Here is a 24,450-nt window from a genome sequence, read left to right on the forward strand (position 1 = left end):
TATTACTTTCCAAACACTGGAGGAGAAGGACCTGGGGGTGTTGATTGACAGACAATTGGACATGAGCCAGCAAGGTGCCCAGGTGGCCAAGAAGGCCAATGGCATCTTGGTTTGTATCAGAAACGGCGTGGCCAGCAGGTCCAGGGAAATGATTCTGCCCCTGTACTTGGCACTGGTGAGGCTGCACCTCGAATACTGTGTTAAGTTCTGGGTCCTTCGCTACAAGTAGGATGTTGAGGTTCTGGAGCGTGTCCAGAGAAGAGAACAGAGCTGGTGAAGGGGCTGGAGAACAAGTCTTATGAGGAGCGGCTGAGAGAACTGGGGTTGTTTAGCCTGGAGAAGAAGAGGCTGAGGGGAGACCTTATTGCTCTCCACAACTACCTGAAAGGAGGTTGTAGAGAGGAAGGTGCTGGCCTTTTCTCCCAAGTGACAGGGGACAGGACAAGGGGGAACAGCCTCAAGCCGCACCAGGGGAGGTTCAGACTGGAGATTGGAAAAAAATATTTCACATAAAGGGTTATTGGGCACTGGCAGAGGCTGCCCAGGGAGGGGGTTGAGTCACCATCCCTGGAGGTGTTTAAAAGATGGGTAGACTAGATGCTCAGGGGCATGGTTTAGTGGCAGAGAGGAATGGTTGGACTCGATGATCCAAGAAGTCTTTTCCAACCTGGTGATTCTATGATATAATGAACTTCACAGCAGACTAATCCGTTGCTGATTTGGAGCTGGCTCCAGCTCTGCCTGACCAGGGAGAAAGGCTGCAAACAGAGGGGACTGCAGAAGAGACACAGACTGAACACAGGACATTATCATCTCCAAACGATGAACAGTGTCTGGAAAAAAACAGCCTGAAAGAAAACATGCTATGAGAGAAAGAAAACACACTGACAGAGGGAAGTTCTGTCTAACTTTCAAAGGTCACAATTACTTAGATGAAACTCTGCTTTAGCTTAAATCAAAGACATCCCACTTTTTGTGATCGTATACTTATTTTTGTGATAGCGTCACTTATTGTGATAGCTTCTCGCCTGGCAGAGAAGCTCGATTGCGGGGGTCCCATCCCTGGGCACGGCGAGGCTGCGGCTGGAGCCCCGGGCAGCCAGTCTGGGAGCCGCCGGGACTCGCCGCCCCGATTCACCAGCCGCGGCTCCCCCCGGGCCGCGGGAGGCAGGCGGCGCCGCTCCCCACGCCCCCTGGCCGGTCCCCGGGCGGACAAAGGCGCCGGGAGGCGGGGAAGCGCCACGGGCATCCCGGGAGTGCGGCTCCCGTGGCCCGGCATGGAGCCGGCGGGGCGCCCGGCCGCGGGGAGGCTGCTCCCCGCCGCCCTCCTCTTCCTCCTGCTCCTCGCAGGTCAGCGGGGCCGGGGGAGGGGGGCGGGGGGCCGCGGGGCTGTGCCTTGGGGGGGATCGAACTGGCAGCAGCACGGGGGTCGCTAGTCCACTGGCTCAGCAAAACCTTGGGAGAGGCTCTCGGGGTGTCCCAGACTTGGAAAAGGCTCTCCAGGTATCCTAGACCTGGAAGAGTCTCTCCGGGGTGTCCCAAACTTGGAAGAGGTTCTCTGGGGTGATCCAGACTTCTAAGAGGCTCTCTGGGTGTTCCACACTTGGAAGAGGCTCTCTGAGGTGTCTGAATCTTGGAAGAGGCTCTCCTGGTATCCTGGACCTGGAAGAGGCCCTCTGGGTGCTCCACACTTGAAAGAGGCTCGCTGGGGTGTCCCAAACTTGGACGAGGTTCTCTGGGGTGTCCCGGACTTGGAAGAGACTCTGTGGGGTGTCCCAAACTTCAAGAGGCTCTCTAGGGTGTCCCAGACTTGGAAGGGGCTCTCCTAGTTGTCCCAGCGGATCTTTCCTGGGCAGGTTGCTCTGTGTGCAAGTCCCTGTTGGGCTATGGGAAGGCTAATTGTGCTCTCTTTGGGAGAGGTGCTATGAGGTGTCCTGGCCCCGTGCCCCTGGGCATCGTTGGGGCACCCCTGGGTACCCCCAGCTTTGGTGAGCAAGTAGGAATGCAGCCACAGACCACTGCTGCACTTGGTTCTTGTCGAGTAGCTGTGCTTGGCGGGCACATTAGAGGCACAGTCAGAGATACAAGCACTCCTGCCAAAAATGGGCAACAGTGGGAATGACTGGAGCCACTGGCATGGGGAGTCTTGCAAGGGAAACAGTGCAAAAGCCTCTCCATGGGGAGTCCCACATGCAGGCATGGTGGTCACCCCATGGTGCTGCTCCTTCACAGCAGGGCCCCTGCCAGTCGTGGCTTCCCCTCTCCTGGTGACTGCCACCCGTCTGGCTGCCCAGGTTCACTTCAGACTGATGAGTCAGTTGTTCCACTTTTTCTGTGCATGTGTGTTTCTTTAGTTCAGGGTTAATTGCACAGGTTTAAGGCACAACTGCTTGAGCTGACCCATGTGCTGCTTTGCACAGCCCTCTCCAACCCTCACCCTCAGCTGGTGCTTGTCTTCAAGCAGAGACCAAGCATGAGCAGGCTAAGAGAGCTCACCTGCTAAAATCTGATTAACAAGATTGAGGTTTTAGGATGGAGCAGCAGCAGGAGCCTCTCACTCTTCAATAAGCATCCAAAGGAGCCTCAGTATGAGATGGGAAGTTGCAGCTAGAGGTAGGGCAGGAATGGGAGCCTGGCAACAGCTGATATGCAGTAGAGTTGCCTGGATCTTAACACACCAAAAGCTGAGGCACCACAGATGAAGGGCAGTAATTGGAATGAGAGAGTGGGAACCCCTTAGTGTAATGTGCTGCCAGGGGAACAAGCCACAGTGTATTGAGAATGTAGAAGCATACTTTACCATCTTCGTTTTCAGGTCTCTGCCGTGGAAAAGAGGTCATCAAGGGTGATGGTGTGTGGGACAGGCTGTCTGTTTGGATTCATCCAGGCTGCAGCTGAGATCCTGGCAGTGGGGAAGGAGAGCCTGGGATGAGATGCAGGAAGCATGGGATCCCCAAGGACATTTTTACAGTGCAGTGGCAGTATCCAGAGACTGTCCTGTATTATTTATTTCGTTGGGAGGAACTGGCATAGGGGTTTGGAAACACATGAGTTGCAGCACCACAGGAGGTCGATAGCTTTAAAATAGCTTCTCACAGCAATAAAAGGATACATGTTCTTTCATGCCTCTTAATTCTAAAGAGCTTTCTTACTGTTGTTTAACTGTTTGCACTGTTGCTCAGTCCAGCGGAGCATTGTGGCTGGAAATGTTTGTGTCCCTGGCTGGGCAGGTCTTTGGCAGAGAGAGCACCACTGGCCCCTGTGCTGGGTGCTGCCATGTCATGCTGGCCATGGCACTGGAGCAGAGTGAGGCAAAATGCTGCCAGCTGGCAAGGGATGAGGGAGCCCCAGGCAGCTCTAATTTATACCCTGGGTTGGGCAGGCACTGGGGTAGGTAGCCGGTAGCCAGTTGCAGGACAGCTTCTTTCTCTCTTGCAGCTCAGTGAGGCAGGCAGCCTGGCTACAGATGTCCATCTGGACTTTTTGCTGGAATGGAGAAAGGTGATCTGTGGTGTCTTGACATTTCAAAATGCTCTTTTTTATTTTAAATGATTAAATATGAGAAGGAACTGGTGTGACCAGCTACAAAATACCCATACACAAAGCGCCTAACTCTGACATTCTTACCAAAATACAAAGGGAGTGGGAATGGGCTGTCATTTGGGTTACAGGGTCAGGTTGTGCCTCGAGTAAAGTCCTGTGGTTGTATGAAACTGTTAGATTGCATTTTCTTTAAAGCTGTGCAGTACAGCATTTTGTTGTTGCTGCCATTTGACCGCATGAATGTTATTTTTATTCAGCAGAAGATTGTCTGGCTCAGTGTGATAATGACTGCAAAGCTTACTGCTGTGATGGGACTACTCCCTACTGCTGTTCGTATTATGCCTACATTGGGAATGTCCTTTCGTAAGTATGTTTGTGCTTGGGGAAAAAAAACTGATGTCGTGTATTCATGGACTTGATGTAAAATTGAGTTGTGGGAAACTGTTTGGGCAATAAACAGTGGCAGCGTTTGTGGTTTTGGGGATTTGGTTTGGTTTTTTGCTTGCTGGTAACAAACATTGGTATTCCTCTGAAGTGTCATGTTGCGTATGTTTTTGAAGCATACCAGACAGCCTGCTAAAATTGAGGTTTATGTCCTTAGCTTGTGTACAATTACATAACTTGTGGACATAAGCTTTAGAGCTGGTGAGAACTTTGTTTCAAGCTTTTCAGATGGAAAGGACTGTGAATAGAAATTGTGTGGGTTTTGTTGAAACACTTTGTTACAATACCTGAGTGAAACCACTATTCAAATGAATTCAGTTTGAGATTCATTTTACCTTGACTACTTTTTTTTTTTTTTTCCTTTTTATTGGCTTGTTTGGTTTTGTCAAATGGCATTTTGGTTGTTGGAAGAATTTGTTGAATGGATTCTAGGTGAGGGTAGTCTGACCCTGTAACACTGCAATATGAATAGCATGTTTCACAGTGCTTAAAAAAACACAGCAGGTGAAATGCAGTGGGTATGACTACTGTTCTATTTTTCTATACATGGTAAATAAACTGTTGATTTAGAACATAGGCTCTGCGTCAGTGAGGAAGAAGAGAAGCGTGCATGTTAATGGGCCTGACTCTAGGTTCCAGACTTAAATTAAGTGACAATCTGTAAGTGTTACATTCACGTGCAAGGACAAACCTAAACAAAGTATAAAATGTTGTTCTTCAAGATAGGGCATTTTGCCATCTGTTTCACCAACCTCACTGATAATTTCCTTAACCTTTAACATGCAGGCTGGGATGTATTTTTGGTTTGTATTCTTGACTAAAACCAGGAAAGGAAAAAGAGATATGTCATATGGACTACTCAGTGCTTGGGGAGGAGTGAGTGGGAAGGTGGTAGTTGCTCTTTCTAAAAAGTCTTCTCTGTTGCAGGTTTTGGTTTAGCCGTGGTACCTGGGGAACATGCCAGTGTTCCTTTCAGCATATTTTGTGGTACTTTGAAGGATTAAGCAGAGGAATGGTATTTTAACACAGAATTGATCCACAGTTTTTAAAGCTGATCAGACACTTCCTAGGCTAGAGTAAATAAAATTATAATAAGGCATCAGAATCCTTCGTCTGGAAATAAAAAGGCATGTACCTAAGATTGATTACTGTTAGAGAATGACAAGTGATTTTTTTTCCCCACTCACTTAGGGGATGTCTGCTTTGATATTTTTTTTTTCTCATTCCAAAATTGCTTTCCCATTTACATGCGTGGAAGGAGGTGCAATTTTTTAATATCTTATTCCAGATCACATCATGTGGTTAGGAATGATACACACAATAGCATAGGATGTCAAGTCTTCCCATAGAGCAGCAAAGCAAGTGGATTTCATGTCCTACTTCCGTGTGAACATTCGTGACATTTCTCTTAGCCTAATGTCTGTTTTGGAAAAGAGGGATCAGGGGATTCTTTAGAGTGACTGCTAAAATGTTCAAACCATGCCTTCAGCGCCAGGTTGACACCTAGTCTTTTGTGTGTTTATTTAAGAAATGTAAATGGCTGTTGAATTAGAGGTGAGTGCAAGAAGCTCTGACACATTGGAAGGGTTTGTTGGTATCTGGATGGTTTTGAATACTGGAAAGACTCTTACAAGTGCTGTTTGCCACAACATGTCTTGAAGGAGTCATTTGATTCTCCTAATTTTTTATGGTTAGGTACTCCAATTCATGTACTCGGAAGACCAGTCAGGAGTCATTATACTCCCCTGACTTGACATTTTGCATGATTGAACCACAGATTTTTTTTTTTTTTTTTTTTCCCTAAAAGCTGTTTTGGGCATGTCATCTTTAAACATGTGTAATCTCATTTTGAAACCTTCAACCCTTAATGAGTTGACCATCTGTGCTGGTAAACTGTTCTCTAAGTTCATTTACTAACATTGCTGGGAAATTTTGCTGGGAAATGAAGGTTGAAATTCCTACTGTCAGCTCTTAACTTATCTGCAAGTTTGAAACGTGGCCCTAAATAGTTATCATGACAGCTCTCAACCTTATCACTGAGCTGGGTGAACTCTGTCAGCCTGACATGTAAAATTTGGTTTGTTTTGCTTTGCCCTGCTCAGGGGTCAATTCTTTGGCCTTCCTTTGAGATCCCTCTAGTATTTTCATTTCCTTCTTGGAAGTGCGGCTAGCAGGGCTGAGCACAAGGTTTTGACAGAAGCCCTGCTAGCATTATTTTTTCCTGTATCTTTCTTTGAGTATCTATTATGAAGCAACTATCTGAGATGATCACAGAAGACGTAAATGAACTTCACAGTTTGTGCCAGCTCTAAGTTCTCAAGTTGTGGTCTTCAAAGGCATGTCTGCTGCTTTAAGCCTTTAAACTGTTCTTTGCTAGAGGTGCTACCTTGCTGTTTAGTTGCGTTGCAAAAGATTTTATAGTGACTTTAACTATAATCCATAAAAATTACCTTCCCTTTTCATTATTTGGCACTCCGTTGGTCTTTTTTTAATGTCTGAGCTTTTCCTGCAGAAGTTACATGTTGCCTCACCCCAAAATGACAAACTGAGGAAATTGCATTGGAAAAAGACACAATCCCTGGAATCTGGAAATGGCCACTGGTGACCTATCTGTTCATGTCTTTATATTAACAAATGTGTATTGAAATCTTTTAAATAACCATTTTTAATCCAACAAACTGTGTCCTGATAAGTCCACATAATGCTGTTCTTTAAATATACTTCTTTTCCTATGTCGTCATTTTTTATCCTACTGTCTGCACCAAACAGTGGACTTATCTGTATAAGAGCTTTCAGAAGTGCCTTTTTACTATCTCAAACACTATTAGTAAATCTCAGTATTGTATTGGCTCCTCTGCTTCTTTAGAGGTGGCCTCTGCTTCTTCATTTGTTTGCCACTGATTTCTCTCCTCTCTCCATTCTTTACAAATCCACATGTCATTCTGAAGTTTCTGCTCTTTATCTACTCTGAGGTGTTTTTTTTCACAAGTGTAACTCTTTCTTGCAGTTTTGGAAAAGCCTTTTTGGCGTGCAGTTTGTTCTTTTTAAACAGTTCTTTATTTTGTTTCATGCCTCTCACTCTTGTCTTTCTAGACCCATACGCCAGCAGTTGTGCAAACAGACTCTAAACACCAGACAATAATGTATATACTGATGTTAAAACAAAGTCAGTGTGACTAGATGATAATCATTGATGCTTAAGTTGCTTGTAGCTTTTAGGTGATTAATTAACTCTCTTCACTCATTTAAATGAGACTCAGCATTGAGATATTCCATGTAGGGTTTTAGAATTTTCTATTTTAAGAAATCATCATCTTTTTAGGACACCAGGGAACATTTTACTTTAGTCAGATGAGGTTTTCAGCAAACATCCTCCAGGCTGTGTGCATCTGTGATTAGCCTGTTTTTCTTTCCACACATGAAGAACAGATGCAGATGCTCACTCTAGTGGTAGGATTCCAGGGCCTATAAGAGAGGTTCCAATAATGCCATCTTTAGTTAGACAACAGGTACAACCTGTAAGCATTCAAGGTTTGTGACTGAGTCATCTGTAATCCCATGAGCATCTCTAATGTGAAGTAACACATCCTTCCTACTCCTTGCCCCCTTCATGATACTCTTTCAGAGCAAGTCATTACAGCGTTAATGTTCCAGCAATATTTTCCTTCCTACTAGTTTTCAGTAGCTACAGCCTGTCATTATGTCCTCTGATGCATATGCATTTCCTCCTGTTTATTTGCTCAGCATCTAGTGCTTAATAGTTAGCTCTTCTAAAAATGTTTTTTTCTTAGACAAATTTATGTTTGGACTTGTGGCACATAATGGAGCTGTGTCTGTTGGATGAACGAAAAGGTGCAGGGATGCTTGAGTGCTCAGACTATTCCTCCTGCCCACCTTTTCACTCACCACCAAAAGTAAGCTTGGAGGTGCCCTTCCCAGCCTACAGCATCATCCTAGCCCTTTAAGTCAAGAAACTCAAACTGCCCTCCTCCTCAGAATTTATTTTCTCAGCAATTGTGACTGACCTTTTATCATGTTCCCTGTACTGCATCTACTTCTTCAGCTTGCTACCAGGCTAGGGACTGCGAGAACTGCAGCGTGTTTTCTCTGTGACAGATGTTCCAGGTTTGCCCATAACAACAGTATCTCCCTAACTAACCAGCCAGAGGCATTTTGCCCTCTGTCACTCAGAGGAGTTGGAGACATCTGGTTATTGCCTTCAGCTGCAGCCTCAAACCCCAGAACTCCTCAGAGGAGGGAGTTGATACAAAAGGAGTTTCTTCTGCAGAACCCAAATTTGTGTGGTTTTGACAGTGTTCTTTATGTTCACTTCTGAGAGGCCCCAAATTGCCTGGCCCTCATTCTTATCCTGGTGGATTTTCTGTGAGCTAATTTCCAGCTTAGTCTTCACCACCACATTGTATCTAGTGTTTATTGTGGCCCACAGGTAACTTTTGAGCCACAAAGCTACCTGGAATGCTGAGATGTCAGTAGTCGCATGCTGTCAGGGGCAGGTCTGCATGCTACCTTTTCTCTTTCATGTTACTTCATGGCCAGCAGCTCTGAATAGATGTGAAATGATCCCAGATGAATAATGGAGCAAAGAAGACAAATAGTTCAGCTGTAATTTCAAATTAATACTGCTGGGCCAGTTGAATATTCAATAGAAATGAAGGGACTTGCACTCAGATTTGGCCCACAGTGTTTAAGAAAACTCGCTGATAAAACATGCAGCCCTGGTGGTTAGTCCATATTTTCCTGGGTAGATCTTTAAAGGGCCATAAACTGGAATATTGGCTTAAGCAGAAGAAGAAAGGTAGGATGTTGTGGTGCTATATTGCATTGCAGAGTGTATGAAGTTTCTTGGTAAATGTCTTCAGCATGACTTACTCTAAGGAAACTTGTATTTAGAAATAAAACAAAACGTGATTCTAAGGACTTCAAAAGTAACTGGAGGAAAAGGTAAATAAAAACTTCAGAGACCTGGGTTCTCATTACAGGTAGTGCATGGTGATTTGCAAGAGAATAAGTTCAATCTTACCAGAAGTAGTGAGGAAGCAACAGCCTGTTCAGTGACTGCTGAAACATCAGGCGTTATTTACATGAACTTAGTGTATTTTGGAGGGGGTGAGATTTTTTGGTGTTTTTTTTGTTTTGTTTTAAGTCTAGAGGTTGCACAATGTGTCCAGGAAGGAAGGAAGGCAGATAAAGAGAATGGGAGGAAAAGAGGCAGAGAATATTTCTAGCATAAAAATCACATCCGTATCTCAGCCTGCAAAACTGAAGAAAAAGCTCCATATAGTGTATCTAAGTGTGGCATTTCATATGAAGTACTTTATATCCCGTAGTACTTTTGATAAAAGCAGCTGACCTCAGAGAATCCCTTTCATGAACAAAAATGGCAGCGTCCCTTAAGCTGATTTACTTGATATGAGAATATTGGATGGAGGGTGGGTATGGAGGAGGAGTGCACCCAAGGACACAATGAACATTTTAAGAGTTAGGAATATGGAGATGTAGCCTCTGGAGTTGTTGGTGAATCACAAAAAAAGAAAAAAAAAAAAAAAAATCAGGAAGTTTGACATTCGCTGTAGATTCCAAATGGTTAAAATTAGATACTTCAGGCATCCTACAGTAAATATGTAAATATGTAAAGCAGCATATGGGTTTGAGCTGAGTTCTGTGTCTGCTCTACAGTTGTATGGTAATCTTAAAATAAAGTTCTATTCCTTCAAAATTTCCCATGATTGAAGCACTTTGGGAGAAAAATGCAATTTACCTGGTAGTTGCCATTTTGCGTCTCTGGCTCTGTGACTTCTGATATGATGCCAGAGGTGAGCCAAATGCCTGGTTCAGTAATTTTTCCATTTGGCTTGAGCTGTGGCTTCTGTTCAGGAGAATCTCCCTGAATGAGCAGAGGGAGCAGAGCCTGAGAATCCTTGTGCTGAGTGCTGGGAGCTGGCTATAAACGTGTCATCGGCAAGGACAAGACTCTGCTAATTAGACTGAAACCATTTCCCTTTCATTCTGTCTAAGAGGTGAACAGCAGTTCAGCCTTTTAATCCATGATTTTCAACATCTGGGCTACCTGTGGAAGCATGCTGCCTGCTTCAGCCTGGGAAAACCTCCACAAAAGAGGTATCCAACTCTCTGTGCAGGGGGTTGATTGACTACAGCTTAGAGAAAGATCTAGGACCATGTTTTCATTGCAAGATCTGCTGGAGAGAGTACTAGTATTCAAAATGTGACCTTTGCGAAGTGTTTGAACTTCCATTTGCTTTTTTTTTCCATGCCTATTGTCCCAGTTTATATCCTTCAGCAGTGAATGTGTGATCAGATTTATGACCAGAGCAGTATCTGCTCTTGAGAATGGCTGTAGAGGAAACCCTTGTCAGCACCAGAATTAAAACACAAGTTGCCTGTTCTGTAGTCCTTTGTGTTTTCATTTCTAACCCTGTGTTGTGACAAACAGTTCAAAATGCGAAAAAACTGTTTTGCTTGCCAAACAGCAGCTCTCAAAAGATGGCTACTGCTTCAAGTCTCCCACCTCTTTTTTGGGAAGTGTCTGATTAACTGTTTTGAAAAATTTGGGACTGTAATAGGACTGAGTTCTTTTGTTTGTTTGATTGTTTTTGAAGTTCAAGGGGTTTTATTTTAGTATGTAGCCATAAGAACTAGAATACTTTTTTAGTGAAAACTGGAAATCTTTGAAAACATGCAAGTTCAGTTGTTTGTAATTAGAAAGGCTTGCGAGGTTTTTTTGCTAAAACTTGAGTTGTTGACATCTCTGTGGATCATCTGTTCATCATTTGGAAGATAGAATTTTGCCTGAAAATGGAAGCATTAAGGTATAAATCACTGAAATGCTGTCTGTGGCTTGCAGAATACTCTTAAGGGGGAAAAATAAACATTCATAAAGAATTCATTGAAATTAGCTTGCTTATATTGCACTGTTTATTTTGAAAGGGGGTTTCAGTGAAAATTAGAGATAATTTTGTGTTTATCACTTGCTGTGGTCTGTTTTGGAAGGATTTTCCCATAAGGTTCAGACATGTATAAGATAAATGTTTTCTTAACGCTTTATAAGACTGATGTGAAGACTGAGCCTGTGTTGATCACAAAAATACTGTCCTTTCTTCATAGAAGTTTACCTTTTATCTGTTATATTATACCAACATCCTCCCCTTTCCCTTTTTTGAGTGGGGGAAGGGTCTGACTCTGAATTTCATGAGAATCTGTAACTTTGTTCAGTTGTCTGAGAAAATTCAGATAGTCTGCTAGGCAGCAGTTCAGCAAAGTAGATAAATGCATTTGTAACTTCAAGATGGTGAGTAGATGCAATGGATAGAGTCCTCATCCTGTTGAAATCAATAAGCTAATTACTTCAGTGGGTACTGCATGCACTTTGCTCTAATGGGTCAAGTTATAAGCTCGAGTACTTTGTTGAATCAAAATGTTGAAGAACCTCAGTTTTTTCTTTCTTCTTTTTTTTTTTTTTTATCACTGTGGTACCTCCCACGTTCACTGCCATTTTGTGCTCCCTTGCTTCCAGTTCAACCACTGGATAATAAGGTGTATCAGTCTTAGAGGGTCAGGAGATACACTGGATGAATCCCAACTCAGCTGGCTCATCCACTCCTTGCACATCCAGTGCATACATGCCTCACCTACCTCCAGCTGCAGAATTTCTGTTTTATTTACTAATTCTGAGGTTTCACTGAACTGGTGGGATTCTTGGAGGGTTAGTCTGTTGCATTTTATACTGGTTGCTCTGAAGTAACATCCCAGCAAGTCAGAGCAGGGTTATTAACAAAGCTACTTCTGGGTCAAAAGCTGTGCAAGAAGACCATTTGATGCTGTGCATAGTGTAATTGCAGCCAGTCCAAATAAAACCCATAGCACTAATTCAACATTTGAACAATATTGTCATAGAAAGATAAACTCTTATTCTTATCTTAATGCATCTCTTTAAGGGACAGAAACAAAGTTTGGCATATAGAAGTGAGTTATTAAAAATTAAGGGAAATTAACTATTCACAGGGCAGCCACAAGTTCCTTTGAGATTTATAACCACAACTAGATGGAAATTCTTTGGTTAATATAATCTTCAGACATTCAATTAAGTTTTCTCAATGATTTGTCTCTATTTAAAAAAGGAAAAAGTTGCGACATTTACTTTCAGAATCACTTCTGCTGTCATAACTCCCCCTTTTTTTCCCCTTATAATGGATTATTTTTGTAAAATACAGGATTCCTCCTGGGACTTACTCCACGTGTAAGTATTTAGTATGGGATAGGAAGGCACTAATACCAGAAATTGGGCAGGTATGTTTCATCATCTTTTCTCCCTCTGTTGGCTCATCCACACAGATAAGCGATTTTTACTGCTGTCATTAAACGGAGTTATTCCTTTAGCTCACAAGGGAGGCTTGGTTTAATGCTGAATGTTCTGGCTTTTCTCTTTTTATTGAGGCCCATGGTACTGTTTGTCACAAGCAGAAGGTACTAAGGATCTGCAGCTATTGTTGAAACATCTGTTCATCAGCCAAGATGCAGTGAACCTTATTTTTAGATGCGTTGTGGAGTTGTTACACTTCTGTTGAAGCATAAAGGGACTGTACAAACTACCTCTACTCCAGTCCTTCATACAGTTCATGGTCAAGGTGATCTAATGAAGGTATAATCGGGGTACTTCTGCCCTGTAGCTATTCCCAGCTGCTAAGAAACCCATAGGGCAACGGTGTTAGTAAACCAGGAATAGCATATAAAATGCAGTTCCGAATATGTGTGCTTATATTATCACATTAACTGCAGTTTTGATGTCTGATACTCAGTACTATTTATTCCTGTTGTGCCTGTGCATTTGACTTTTTCTTGCCAGCAGCCGTAAGAGAGAGCCTGGGATGTAAGTAGTCTCCTTTTCCCTTTCCCCTTCCGCTTCCTTCATCACTGGAAGTCCTCCCTGTAAAAGGAACAGAAGAGAAATAATACTTTTGAGTAGGAGGGAAGTACTTAGCTTTGGAGAGCAGCATGTCCCACCATAGAGAGGGAGGCATCACCTTCTCCAGTAGATGCCTTGCTCTTCAGAGGACAGAGCCCCCCAAGTGCAGTTTGCAGCCCTCTGAGTAAGGTAAGAACAACTGGGGAGAACAGAGACGTTGTCAAGGAGAGGGCAAGGGACTGAGCTGCTGCCTGCTCTCATACACATTATGTATATACATGTGTATATATGCTTGTAGCTGTATATATACACATAATTATTATCTTACAAGTAATTTTCTTTTGAAATTCTACTTTGCTGTTTTCCTACAACACTAAAATTATCTAGAGGACCAGCTGTCATTACAATCGTGTTCTACTATCTGTTTTGTTGGAACACCATGTCAGTGGTGTCTGTCAGCAGCTCTTGGTATTCAGAGTTCAAGGCACCGTGGAGCCTGCAAGACCCCTGTGCCAGGCATGCTCCAGGCCACTCAGCCTCTGCAACTTTGGCTGGGGTGGTGAATGGGGAGAAGGGAGAAGTGCGGCAGAGTACTTGTTACTGCATCACATCACCTCTGCAATAGACCTGTAGAGAAAAAGAGAGGCAGAAATATTCTGATAGCAGGCTGAGGAGAATTCAGAAATGGAAGACAAGCTGCAGAGAGACCCAAAATTAATTACTTGTGTATAAGTAGCACTTATAATATGATGCTGTTTAAACGGTACATGACAGCAGCTCTTAGTTCTTTTGTCTGGATCAAATCCTTCAAGTCCCTAAGCTTTTGGGCCTCTTCTCACCTTCTGCTTTGGAAATGTAAACCAAGAGGACAGAAAATAAGCAGCCAGCATAAATATAACACAATTTTTTACTGTTGGGACTAATGCAATTGTAGTACTATTTTGTACAAGACCTTGTCAAAATATATCTCTTGGAATCTCTAAGATTTTCCTGGAAAAGTGACAAGAATTTTGTTAGTGCGTTACTTTGTATAAAGAGTAGAGCTTCTTTGTAGTCATCTTTGCTTTCCACTTGTGTAGCATATTATCTTCCAAAGGTTTCAGAACACTTGAGACTGTCACTTGTTTCAGCCTTATACTCACAATACTCTGTCAGTCAAGGCAACATTTTCTATGCATCCTGTTTGCCACATAGTTTGTACTCCTGCTTGTGATGGCTCCTCAGTTCTAAAACCAGTACAAACTACCACAAATAAAGATTAATGAGGTTCAACAAGGCTGAGTGTAAGGTCCTGCACCTGGGTCAGGGCAATCCCCGTTTTCAGTACAAGATGGGAGATGATGTGATTGAGAGCAGCCCTGCAGAGAAGGACTTGGGGGTGCTGGTGGATGAGAAGCTCAACATGAGCCGGCAATGTGTGCTCGCAGCCCAGAAGGCCAACCGTGTCCTGGGCCGCATCAAAAGAAGCGTGGCCAGCAGGGCGAGGGAGGAGATTCTGCCCCTCTATTCCTCTCTTGCGAGACCTCATCTGGAATACTGTGTCTAGTTCTGGAATCATCAACGTAAGAAGGATATGGAGCTGTTGGAACGGGTCCAGACGAGGGCTACGAAGATGATTGGAGGGCTGGAGCACCCTCCCTACGAGGACAGGCTGAGAGAGCTGGGGTTGTTCGGCCTAGAGAAGAGAAGACTCTGAGGAGATCTTATAGCGACCTTCCAGTACCTGAAGGGAGCCTACAGAAAAGCTGGAGAGGGACTATCCATAAAGGCTTGTGGTGATAGGATGAGGAAGAATGGGTACAAACTGGAGAGGGACAGATTTAAACTGGACATTAGGAAGAATTTCTTCACCACCAGAGTGGTGAGACACTGGAACAGGTTGCCCAGAGATGTTGTGGATGCTCCGTCCCTGGAGGTATTCAAGGCCAGGTGGGATGGGGCCTTGGGCAGCCTGATCTAGTGGGATGTCCCTGCCCATGGCAGGGGTGTTGGAACTAGGTGATCTTTAAGGTCCTTTCCAACCCTAGCTATTCTATCGTTCTATGATTAGTTATTTGGATTATGGGTAGAATGTTGATTAGTTGGAGCCAAAGTTTGATGTCTGAATATAGACACTGAGTAGTCCATGGATAAGTATATTCAGATGAAAACCTCTTGGGATGGAGAATGACCTTGCATGTGAGGAGTCCTTGTGTGCCATGTCAAGCACAAAGGCATTCTCAGCTGTGAGTGAGAAGCCTTACTGTTAATCTAACCTAAGTAACTAGTGAGCTTCCCACAAACCTGTTTTGTCGGAACATCACGTGCAAATGTTGCAGTCTTTTAAGACAACAGTTATTTTTCTCTGTCTTTCTGTTAGCTGACATCTCTGCTCTGGGGCACAGCTTCTTTGGCACTGCAGTGTGCAACCACTTGCTAAGCTACACGGTCCTAGTCCCCAAAGACCTCAGTGAGACCATGTCTTATGATAGCTAATATATTTACGTGGCTGAAAGCTAATATTGTTTGTTCAGTCCAAGTGGTAGCCCTGTGTTTGGCTTGGAAATAGATGGTCTGTTTACATAAACTGAGATTATGAAAATGGATGACAGGATCGGCAATCTCCTTACCTTGCATTGCTTTCCTCCAGTGGCTCCTTTCAGGGATAATTTGATATTAAATTCCAGTGAAGAGTGAAAGAATACACCTTCAAGGGGATGGATGAAAAGTTATGGTTCTCATTCTACGTTTCAACAACATTTAAAATTGTCTGAAGTAAAGCACAATACATCTTTGTTCCTGAGCCTTCACAATTGTTGAACGAAACTTAATGATTGAATTAGCATATTTTCAGAAATGTAATATAATGTCAGCTTGACAATAATGGTTTCAAAATTACTATATGACGGGGTGCTGTAAACATAGTGGCATGTCTGCTGTACGTTTGGAGTAATATGCTACATTATGATAATGTGCTGAGATTGGGAGTGGAGCTATGGTATTCACTGTCTGTATTTGGTAAGCCTATGTTGTTGCTATCTTCTAACATAATTTATTTTTCATTAAAATTCCATATTCTCCTTAAGGAAAAGAAATTTTCCAGCATGTTCCTTGTGCCTCTCCTCAGCCATCCTTTTTTCTGAAGTAGTTGTGTTATGAAGCGTGATCGGCTTGTGCAATAGCCTCTATAGCACGGCTGCCTGTGCTAGCAGGGTATGTATATGGTGACCTGGGAAGGTCCTTTCACATTAGCCACAGAAATAAGAAATTGTTCTTGTTTGGGCATGAGATGATCAAATATTTTGAAGCTCTCAGCAGGCTGGTAGGTACAGAGTTTCTCTCCTGTATTCCTCTGTAGCTGCAGACTGTCAGCAGCTACTCACAAGCTGACCTCCAGGCTGGTGTCTATGCAGCAGATGGTGATCAGTATTTTTATCTAGTGGAGAGAGTCACCTCTGCATGTGAACCGGCCCCTGCACTGCTAGGAAAACAGCCCTGGCTTACAACCCTCCAATCTGGCAAGTTACAAAGCAACTTTGGGATTTTGAGCCTGAATCCTTGTTTAAAGGAGAGCGGGGTTTTAACCTCCTACAGAGGAGGTTCTGTTCTGTCTATCTTTGAGTAGTTATCCAGAAGGATTCCCTAGCAGGCATCTGAAGAGCCCTGCAGAGGGCTGGGAAGCCATGCTTGGGGATCCCACTTAGGCCTCCCACAAGAGAGTCTATTGTGATTGCCAGCCTGAGACTTCTCCCTGGGCTCTGTGCTGAGTGTCCACTAGATCATGAGGTATTTTTAGAGTCCAGAAAAATGATGCCTGTAGTTTATTTCCAGATCACTTGAAATCTGTTAGGCACAGGTACATTCAGGTATCAGTTAGGTTTCTGTATACTGGTTTATTTTCCTTCCAGAGTTTTGTTGTCATAGCAGAACTACTTGTAATCCCAAACTTGAAACGACTAGGGTATACTCTTATTAAAGGTTGAGTCATCTCTTTCCTTCTTTATTTGGAAGTTGTCATTGCTTAAAAGGTGGGGAGGTTAATCCCCAGAGGGAGGCTTGCTAACTCATCCAGAAAATCACCAGGACTCCTTCTCAGGAGCTTCCAGCTGCCCAAACTGCATTGGGAAGAAAAGGGCTCTGTTAAGATGGGAAAACTGCTGCTTGATACTCTATTGCTATGCCTTGTCCTATACTGGGGTTTAGAGGATGATTGTTCATGGCATTTGTGCTGCATAGTTGAAGGAAAAGGGCAGGTTTCACCTTGGTAGCTATGAACTCTTCCCCTGAGTGCGCTAACTCAGTGGGCCCCAACACTGCTGCCCATTACTGGTGGACACCTGCATTTCATCCTCCGTTTTTTTTTCCCAATGTGCTATGCACCAGGGAGGGCACTGTTTCAAGTGCATTGGTCCAGCCTGGTGCTCAGCCTTTGACGGGCAAGGAGAGGGTGGCTGGATGAGCCCCCCAGGAAAGGCTGAAACCTCGACAGGGAGGATGTGGAGGCCTTGCAGGTGGTGAGAACGTTTTTGCTGCACCACTGCCCTTTGGACCTTCCTAGTAGGCTCCCAATGCCACCCCACTGGGATACAGACCTTTTGTTGGGGGAAAATGCAGTCTCTCTTTTAGCTAATATAAAAGCAATTAACTGTTCTGAGACCAGTAACTGGAAAGCAAGTTACCAGTTCGCAGCCAGTGTTTAAATCTGAAGGATATATGCCTCAAGTGAGGATTTTCACTTTGGCTTCATTACGTGTCAGTAATTTAATGTATGGTGCAGTTGCTCATAGGGCTTTGTAATGAGATGTGGTTATTTTCCAGGCTGAATTCTTACTGTGCTCACAAAGAACACTGGATGTGTGGATATGTGAACTCAGCTGATTTATTACTGTTATCTGTCACTTGCATTGAATGGTTTTATAACTGCCAGGTCTGACAGCTCTTTCGTAACCACCAGTAGCACCACTATAGCTGTTGTGATATCACTCTCATTTTTTTGTCAGCTTGTGTCAGAAGTTACAAACTGTCAGTTAATTGGGCAAAATCCTTAAGTCCCTTGATTTGTACTGACATGCGCTAGCTGAAAATATGGTCCAGCCTGAGAACTATGAGATTTTCCTCCAAAACTGGCAAACAAAATCTTTCAGGCTCTCTGGCTCATCCAGAACAGTGTTGCATCAGCTCTGCCACTGCAGGGATTCCCTGTGCTCCATTGGGTATGTTCAGGTGTGAGAAGTATCTTTTTCTTTAGTATTGGCAACAAAATCCTCATATTGGCTTAGCAAGAGCAGCACAAACCTTTCTGTCCACATGCTTGTGCCATAAAACAGGCATTGGAGGTTTCTCACCCTGTAAATTTAAACCTTCGGCTTTGGGTTTTGTGCTCTGACCTACTTAAGACTTGCTTGAGTCTCAATTTCAAACTGGCCCTTGTTTTGTAGCCAAGTGTTTCCAATCCTATTTTATTCTTGTGGTTTTAGCTGCTTCTTCCTCAGATCATAGCCAGTTGGTTTTACTTGTTGTCTCTGTCTGATGGGGGACTTGGAAAGCCCTTGTGAAGACTGCAGCAGCAAATAAGCCTCAGCCACGAGCACATTGCTTGGAAGAACTCCCATCACTAGGCAGTTGCTTTTCCACTGTAGCAGCTCCAAACAGGCCAGGAACCAAAATAAAAACAGTTTGTGCTAGAAAGTGCAGCTAGTCCACCACAGGACCATAAGGGTTCAGAAGGAAAAGCTCTCCTTTCCGTTCTTTGCACAGACTCAGCGTCATTACTGCTGTTCCTGGAGGTGTCTCTTGTGCTGCAGGGGTATGTGGAGGCAGAGATCAGCCATCCCAAAGCAGGTTGGGCTGCAGCCCCTGAGTGGGGGCTGTCATTGCTTCTATCCAGAATGCTAAGCTGCAAGTAAGACGTCTCTTCAGAAGAAATTGTGCACTGCAGCAGTGTTGCATCTCAGCTTTAAATGCCTGCTGCTACTTCTCCTGGGCTGGGAGCCCCATTCTTGCAGGTGATACGTGTCCCAGAGCTGTCTGTCCCTGTGAGCAGGTTGCCAGCCCTTTTTTCCACCCCATGTTCCAGGGAAGCACTCTCAAGGTACAGATTGATGACCTTCCATTGGACACTACCGTTGTGTAACTACTCCTTCATTAAGAAGTTAAAAGGATTAAGAGCAGGCTGATGTGTCAAAAAGCGGAGGCAGCAAAGAATTATCGTGTGATGAGGGTTGTTTGCAGTGAGGTTCTTTGGGGATTAGTACTAGCACTGAAAATTTTCCAATGCCAGTCAGGACCTAGGATGCAAATGCATAATGCCTAATAAGTCCTAAATGGGTGTGTATGAGAAAGATACATTTTAAAGTAATGCACTTTGGAAGTTCTGCGATGACAGATTTAAGGGGTTTCTGTGACCTTAACTTGTTCCTCTTTTGTATACTTCATGGTGCAGACTTTGATTATGGGCTTATCACAGAGGAGTGGGATTACGACATTCATATAAGTCTTCCAAGCAGATGTTTTCAGTGTGTAAGGCATGTATATCTATATACAAATTTAAACTTGGCCCATTGACGTGTATTGCATGCGGTGGTGCAAAAGATCCCCTCTCTGATCGTGAGGTTTCAGACCTGTAAGTGGTTTGGGCCTTTGGTGGCCAAAATTCTTTACCAGGTCATATGAAATATGTTGCTGGCCTTATTCCAGCTGTTACTGATTCATTGCAGATGATGCCACATGAAATATTAGTTGGATATTTCAAACCAGGAGTACAGGAGGCAGAGAATTGAGCGTGCCCTGTCCTTTCAGAGGCAGTACCTCCTGGCCAGGACAAACAATAACTAGCAAAAGGGCAGAGATTCTTTTTTTCCTTGTTTTCTGCATCATAACTTTTCTGAACACAAACAAAATATGTTCTCCTGTGATGCTGGCACGTTAAGAAAAGGCAATGAAAACTTCAGCATTCTAATTAAGTGTCATTTTTATTGTGGCGTTTCAGGAATTCAGTGGCAGTACAAGAAGAAATGATCTATGCAACCTAATTAAAAACATAACAAAGTGCTTTCTAGTTCATGTGTTCAAATTGGTTAGGGATCCCATATCCCATTTTCACGTATTCAGCAAGAGGTTTGTTTCTAGAGGAAAGGATCTGGGAGGCCTCAAAAGCCCCAGACTTTCTGCATGTCATCTCCTGCGGAGTTCCCTAGCGTTTGGGATGCTTGCTTTCCGTGACCAGAATTTTACCCCCTGTATTGGAAAACTGCGTGTCTTTGTGTACACTGACTTCAGTGCACTTACTTCCTGACTTTTTAGTCTCGGCACCATGGGTCTTTCCTGTTCCTTTTTTTAAAAAAGAAAATAGAAAAAGCACACATGCATCTCAAAAAGCCCTTGTGTTTTCTGCTTGCTAAATTACTCTAATTCTTGGTCCTTCCATACTTTCCAATACCTTGTTTATGTTATTTCTGCTAAACGATGAAATATAATACATAAACTCTTAATCAGATGTGACTACGTTCTTATTTTTGAAAGCTGTCCAAGACGGTGAATTGAATGAGGGGAAAAAGGGGGAGTCTGGATTGTGCTGTGATCTCTGGTAACTGAATATAGGTTGAAAACTCCTTTGAATTAGTGCCATCAGATGTAATAAAAAATACCTATAGTTTCAGGGCATCTTCTCAAAAAAAGGTCAAGAAGAGAGTAAAAATAAGATCTATCCTGTTTGAAATAGATTTCAGTAACAATATGTTCAGTCTCTTAAGCTACTTAGCGTGTTTTTCATAGCAGTGTTATATTTAAGCTATGAAACAGGAGGGGTTTTATTTTATTTTTAGCAAAATATTTTCAAAACTGTCTTTTTAAAAAAATTAAAAATCTGCCTTTATGTGTCTGTCTCAGGCTTAACTTCTGCAGTCTCAAAAAATATTTCCAGGGGTCATGAAAATGCCAGCTTGATTTGTCTTGAAGTCTTGTTGAAGCTGTAGAGTTGGGCTGGCAATAAATGCCTCTAGTCCATATGCACTGCGATCATTGATGCAATGTTCATGTGTGCCATTTTAATCTCTGAAATAAAATAGATGGAAATGATGGTTGGAGCCTGATCATCATAGTGATTCATTATCAGTGTGGTATCTTAGTAGCATTCTTCCACCTCTTCGTGATCCAGGATGTTGTACCATCCAACTTCATAGAGTAAATGGGCTCTAGAAATTTGTCCAGAGACTGACTGCTGAAAGGAACTACCTTCTCCATCGTTCACTGCACAGACGTCACAACTTTAAGAAGGTGGTGTCCTGGTTTCAAGCCTCTCCCACTCAAAGTCAAGGTGAATTTCCTGTTCTGCTTCTTTTTAAGTTCTTAAAGTGTTTGATTATTCCCTGGCAAATTACTTGTTGCCTGCATCTTGTCAAGTGATGGGTTTGGTTTATTTTATATAATTGTATTAGTTTATGGTAAGCCATCAGTCCAGAGGAGCTCACAAAGGTGGCAGCAGGGCTCAGGAGACAGGTATGAGAAATGAGGGGTGATGGTGGAGCATATCTGCCAACTCAAGGGGTGCTTCATGTTCAAGGAGAGGCAGGAGAGGGGAAGCAGAGGTTGTGCTCTTCCATATGTAAGTTCCAGTTCTCAGGGATATTTCTTCTTTCTTGCAAACAAATGATTGTGCTGACAGTTTACGGATTTTCTGTAGCCTGTGTAGGTGGTTTGTATTTTGTTTGTTTGTTTCATTTGTGATGAACTACTTTTGAAATTTACTTGGTTTGTAACCTGGGTCCCAGTTCAGATCCCAGAGGATCAGCACAAAGTTTCACACTGTATATATTGGGTTGTGGGGGAAGAGACTGGAGAATTGTCACCTTCCTAGTGGTAATCCTGTCCTCTCTGCCTCCACCCGCACAGCATGGTGTTTGCTTTTCAGTCCTAATGCTGAGTCGACCAGTCAGCATCATGACTGGCACTGGTTATGGAGGCTTCATAGCCAGTTATAGTTATTTTTCAGTTGAAAATGATGTTTCAGTTGAAAAATGGACTGAAGCTATCAAATTATTTTGCTGCTGATCTTACAGCAGTATTTCTGAGCTGATCACGTGGATATAAATTTTATTATAGCTCCCCTGGATGTCTCAAGCTCTCAAGCAGCACATTTAAAAATCAGTGTAATCTCCATTTAGAACCTGAAGCAAAGTTGCGTGCTAAAAAAAAAAACCTGCAGAATTTGCTTCCAGGAGAGGTGCTTTGATGTAAGGCTGATACATTTTGAATCTATTTGCTTAATGCCAGTAAGCAGGACAGTGAATATTGCAATATACAGTCTGTCTGGCACTGTCCGGTGGATTAGTTACATTGCCATGAAGAAGGCAGTGTGTAACAGAGACAGTGCCTGCAAAAATAGCTAATGTGCTGTCGGCTTTAAGGCTCCATTTAAAAAGCAGGGTGATAATGGAAGCACATAATATTGCTCAGACATGGATATCTATTGCTGTGGTCTGCAGGTCATGCTGTAACTGCACTCTAAATTTAAATAAGTACTTACTGTGTATGCCTGCACCAGATGGCATAGGTTTAGCACAGCCTGTGCTGCACTGAGGGAAAGAGGGTTTTTTTTCTTGTGGTGGTGGTAAGGATATGTCCAGCAGGATAAATTAGGTACCGACTTCAGTTCCTACAGGGTGCCTTTCATTGCAGTGTCTGTCAGTAAAGCAGACGATGCTCTGTAGGAATTAATAACCAGAGGGGAGTGATGACCCAAGGTGGGAAAAAAGGTATCAACTTGAGCAAATGTTTGATTTTGTGGAAGATTCCTTATACTAAGATATGTGGTCGTAACCAGACCAGCTACCTTTAATAAAGCAAAAGCATAATCTTTTCAGGAGCTACTGTAGTACTCTCCTATTATCCCTTTAATAAGGAGTATGCAAATGTCTTAAGAGGATATGCAGCTGGTAACTTAGCTGTGATGCACTTGTCCTGATGTTTAAACAATGCAATACCAAACCAGGAATTTAAAAGTCCACAGATAATCAAATTTTAAACTAACTCTTAGTGAACTTAAGCTTTTTTGTGGTCTGTTTAAACAGGGTGCTTAGAAATTGCCCATTCCCTCTAAAAGCTGTGCTTCCCTTAGCCAGGATAGGTTGCATGGTGTGTTTGGGCACTGAGCTCCATACACGTTTCAGCTCCCTGTGCTGGATTCACATTGGTCCTGGCATTTATAAGAATCTCTGCATACACAGTATGTCTGTAGAAGTCTATTTATAGTGCAGACTTGAAGGAAATATAAATTAAGGCATACATTAGCAGGTGACAGAGATAGGACATGTTAAGGGCTGAGTGGAAGGCAGGTTTTAAGAACTGAATGGAAGACATGTCAGTTAACCTTTGCTTTGCTGAATAAAAAGTACAGGGGGAAAAAAAGGAAATCAGTCCATGTTTCGTAAGAAATAAAAGTAATTATTCTTTAATGAAATTACTTCAGAAAGGCTAGGTAATAACAACTTATGTATTTATTCCTACTTGCAAGGTGCTGGAATTATTTTCCTGATGTTTCAAAGGAAGTAAAATTGGGTTTGTTCTCCTGAGAGTCAATTAGTTCTCTGCTGGTAAATATTTCTAAATCTGTAGGTAAAAAAAGAGTAAAGCTTCTTCAGTGCTACAGAGAACAGGTCAATTGTGTAACTGCTGCTTCAGGATTCGTTAGCAGAGTAACACGTCAAAGCAGAAGGTTAATTTGCAGAGATCTGTGTTCTTCCACCCCAAGTCCTCCATTCTGTCTGACTGCTGCGCTCACTGAGGACCCCTGTGCCCACAGGGGGCCAATTTACCTACAGCCTTTTTGAAGTTTCACCTTCTGATTTCCAGCTAAAACCGGAGTTACGTTTTATAGGTCTAATCTGATAGAGTGAGGAAGTCTACCTGTCAATGGCTTTTTCCACTGGCTGTTATGTATAGTAGAAGTACTAGTTTGGCCCTTAAGTTGTCTGATTTGCCTCTGTCAGTCCCCGTTGGCTCACCAAGGACCATTTTTTTTGACAGTGTGTCACTGTAGACTGTGACCACCATTTTAATTCCAGAATACAGACTGCTGCCAGGGGAAAGATAATTTTGATACAAATGCTGTTATTTTTTCTTTTATACAAAAAATATACAGGTGTGGTGTTGTAAGCTAATGTCAAGAAGAGCAAAATTAGCCCTAAGATATAAAAATACTTGCTTAGTCTAAGTTCAGTTTTTAAAGAGAAATCATTTACAAGGTGAAATCTTGGCTGCTTTTGTATGGATGGGGAGTGGGGACTGGACTATTAAAGCCAAGATGTCAAACAAGTTGCAGATTCTTACAAATTGTGCTCATACATATAAAAAAAAATTCATTACGTTTTTTTAAAGAAGGAGCCTGCCCCTGTTCTCCAGTTCATAAATATTTCATGCTGAAATAATGCATGAGGTAGCAGAGCTTACACCACGCTGCAGGGCTGGTATCGCTCATTTTGGATTCTGATTGAAGTGTATCACTGGGGAACTGCACATATGCTGAAGCCAGCGTACCCAAATCTGCC

At 43.0% G+C, this 24,450-nt stretch overlaps 1 protein-coding gene across 2 annotated transcripts in view; it reads left to right on the forward strand.

Moving 5' to 3' along the window:
* The first annotated feature begins 1,189 nt into the window (after positions 1-1,189).
* The window catches only part of CYYR1 (cysteine and tyrosine rich 1), a 64,364-nt gene continuing 41,103 nt past the window's right edge, over positions 1,190-24,450 (forward strand). The window contains exons 1-2 of one of the 2 annotated variants that reach the window (XM_054056199.1): positions 1,190-1,350; positions 3,801-3,906. In XM_054056199.1, coding sequence (XP_053912174.1) covers positions 1,278-1,350; positions 3,801-3,906 — 179 coding nt within the window. In that variant the 5' untranslated portion in view covers positions 1,190-1,277. The remainder of the gene's footprint in view (positions 1,351-3,800; positions 3,907-24,450) is intronic. The other variant, XM_054056200.1, reaches the window with a different exon arrangement.

The sequence above is a fragment of the Cuculus canorus genome, chromosome 1 (genome assembly GCF_017976375.1).
Source record: "Cuculus canorus isolate bCucCan1 chromosome 1, bCucCan1.pri, whole genome shotgun sequence".
NCBI classification, from domain to species: Eukaryota; Metazoa; Chordata; class Aves; order Cuculiformes; family Cuculidae; genus Cuculus; species Cuculus canorus.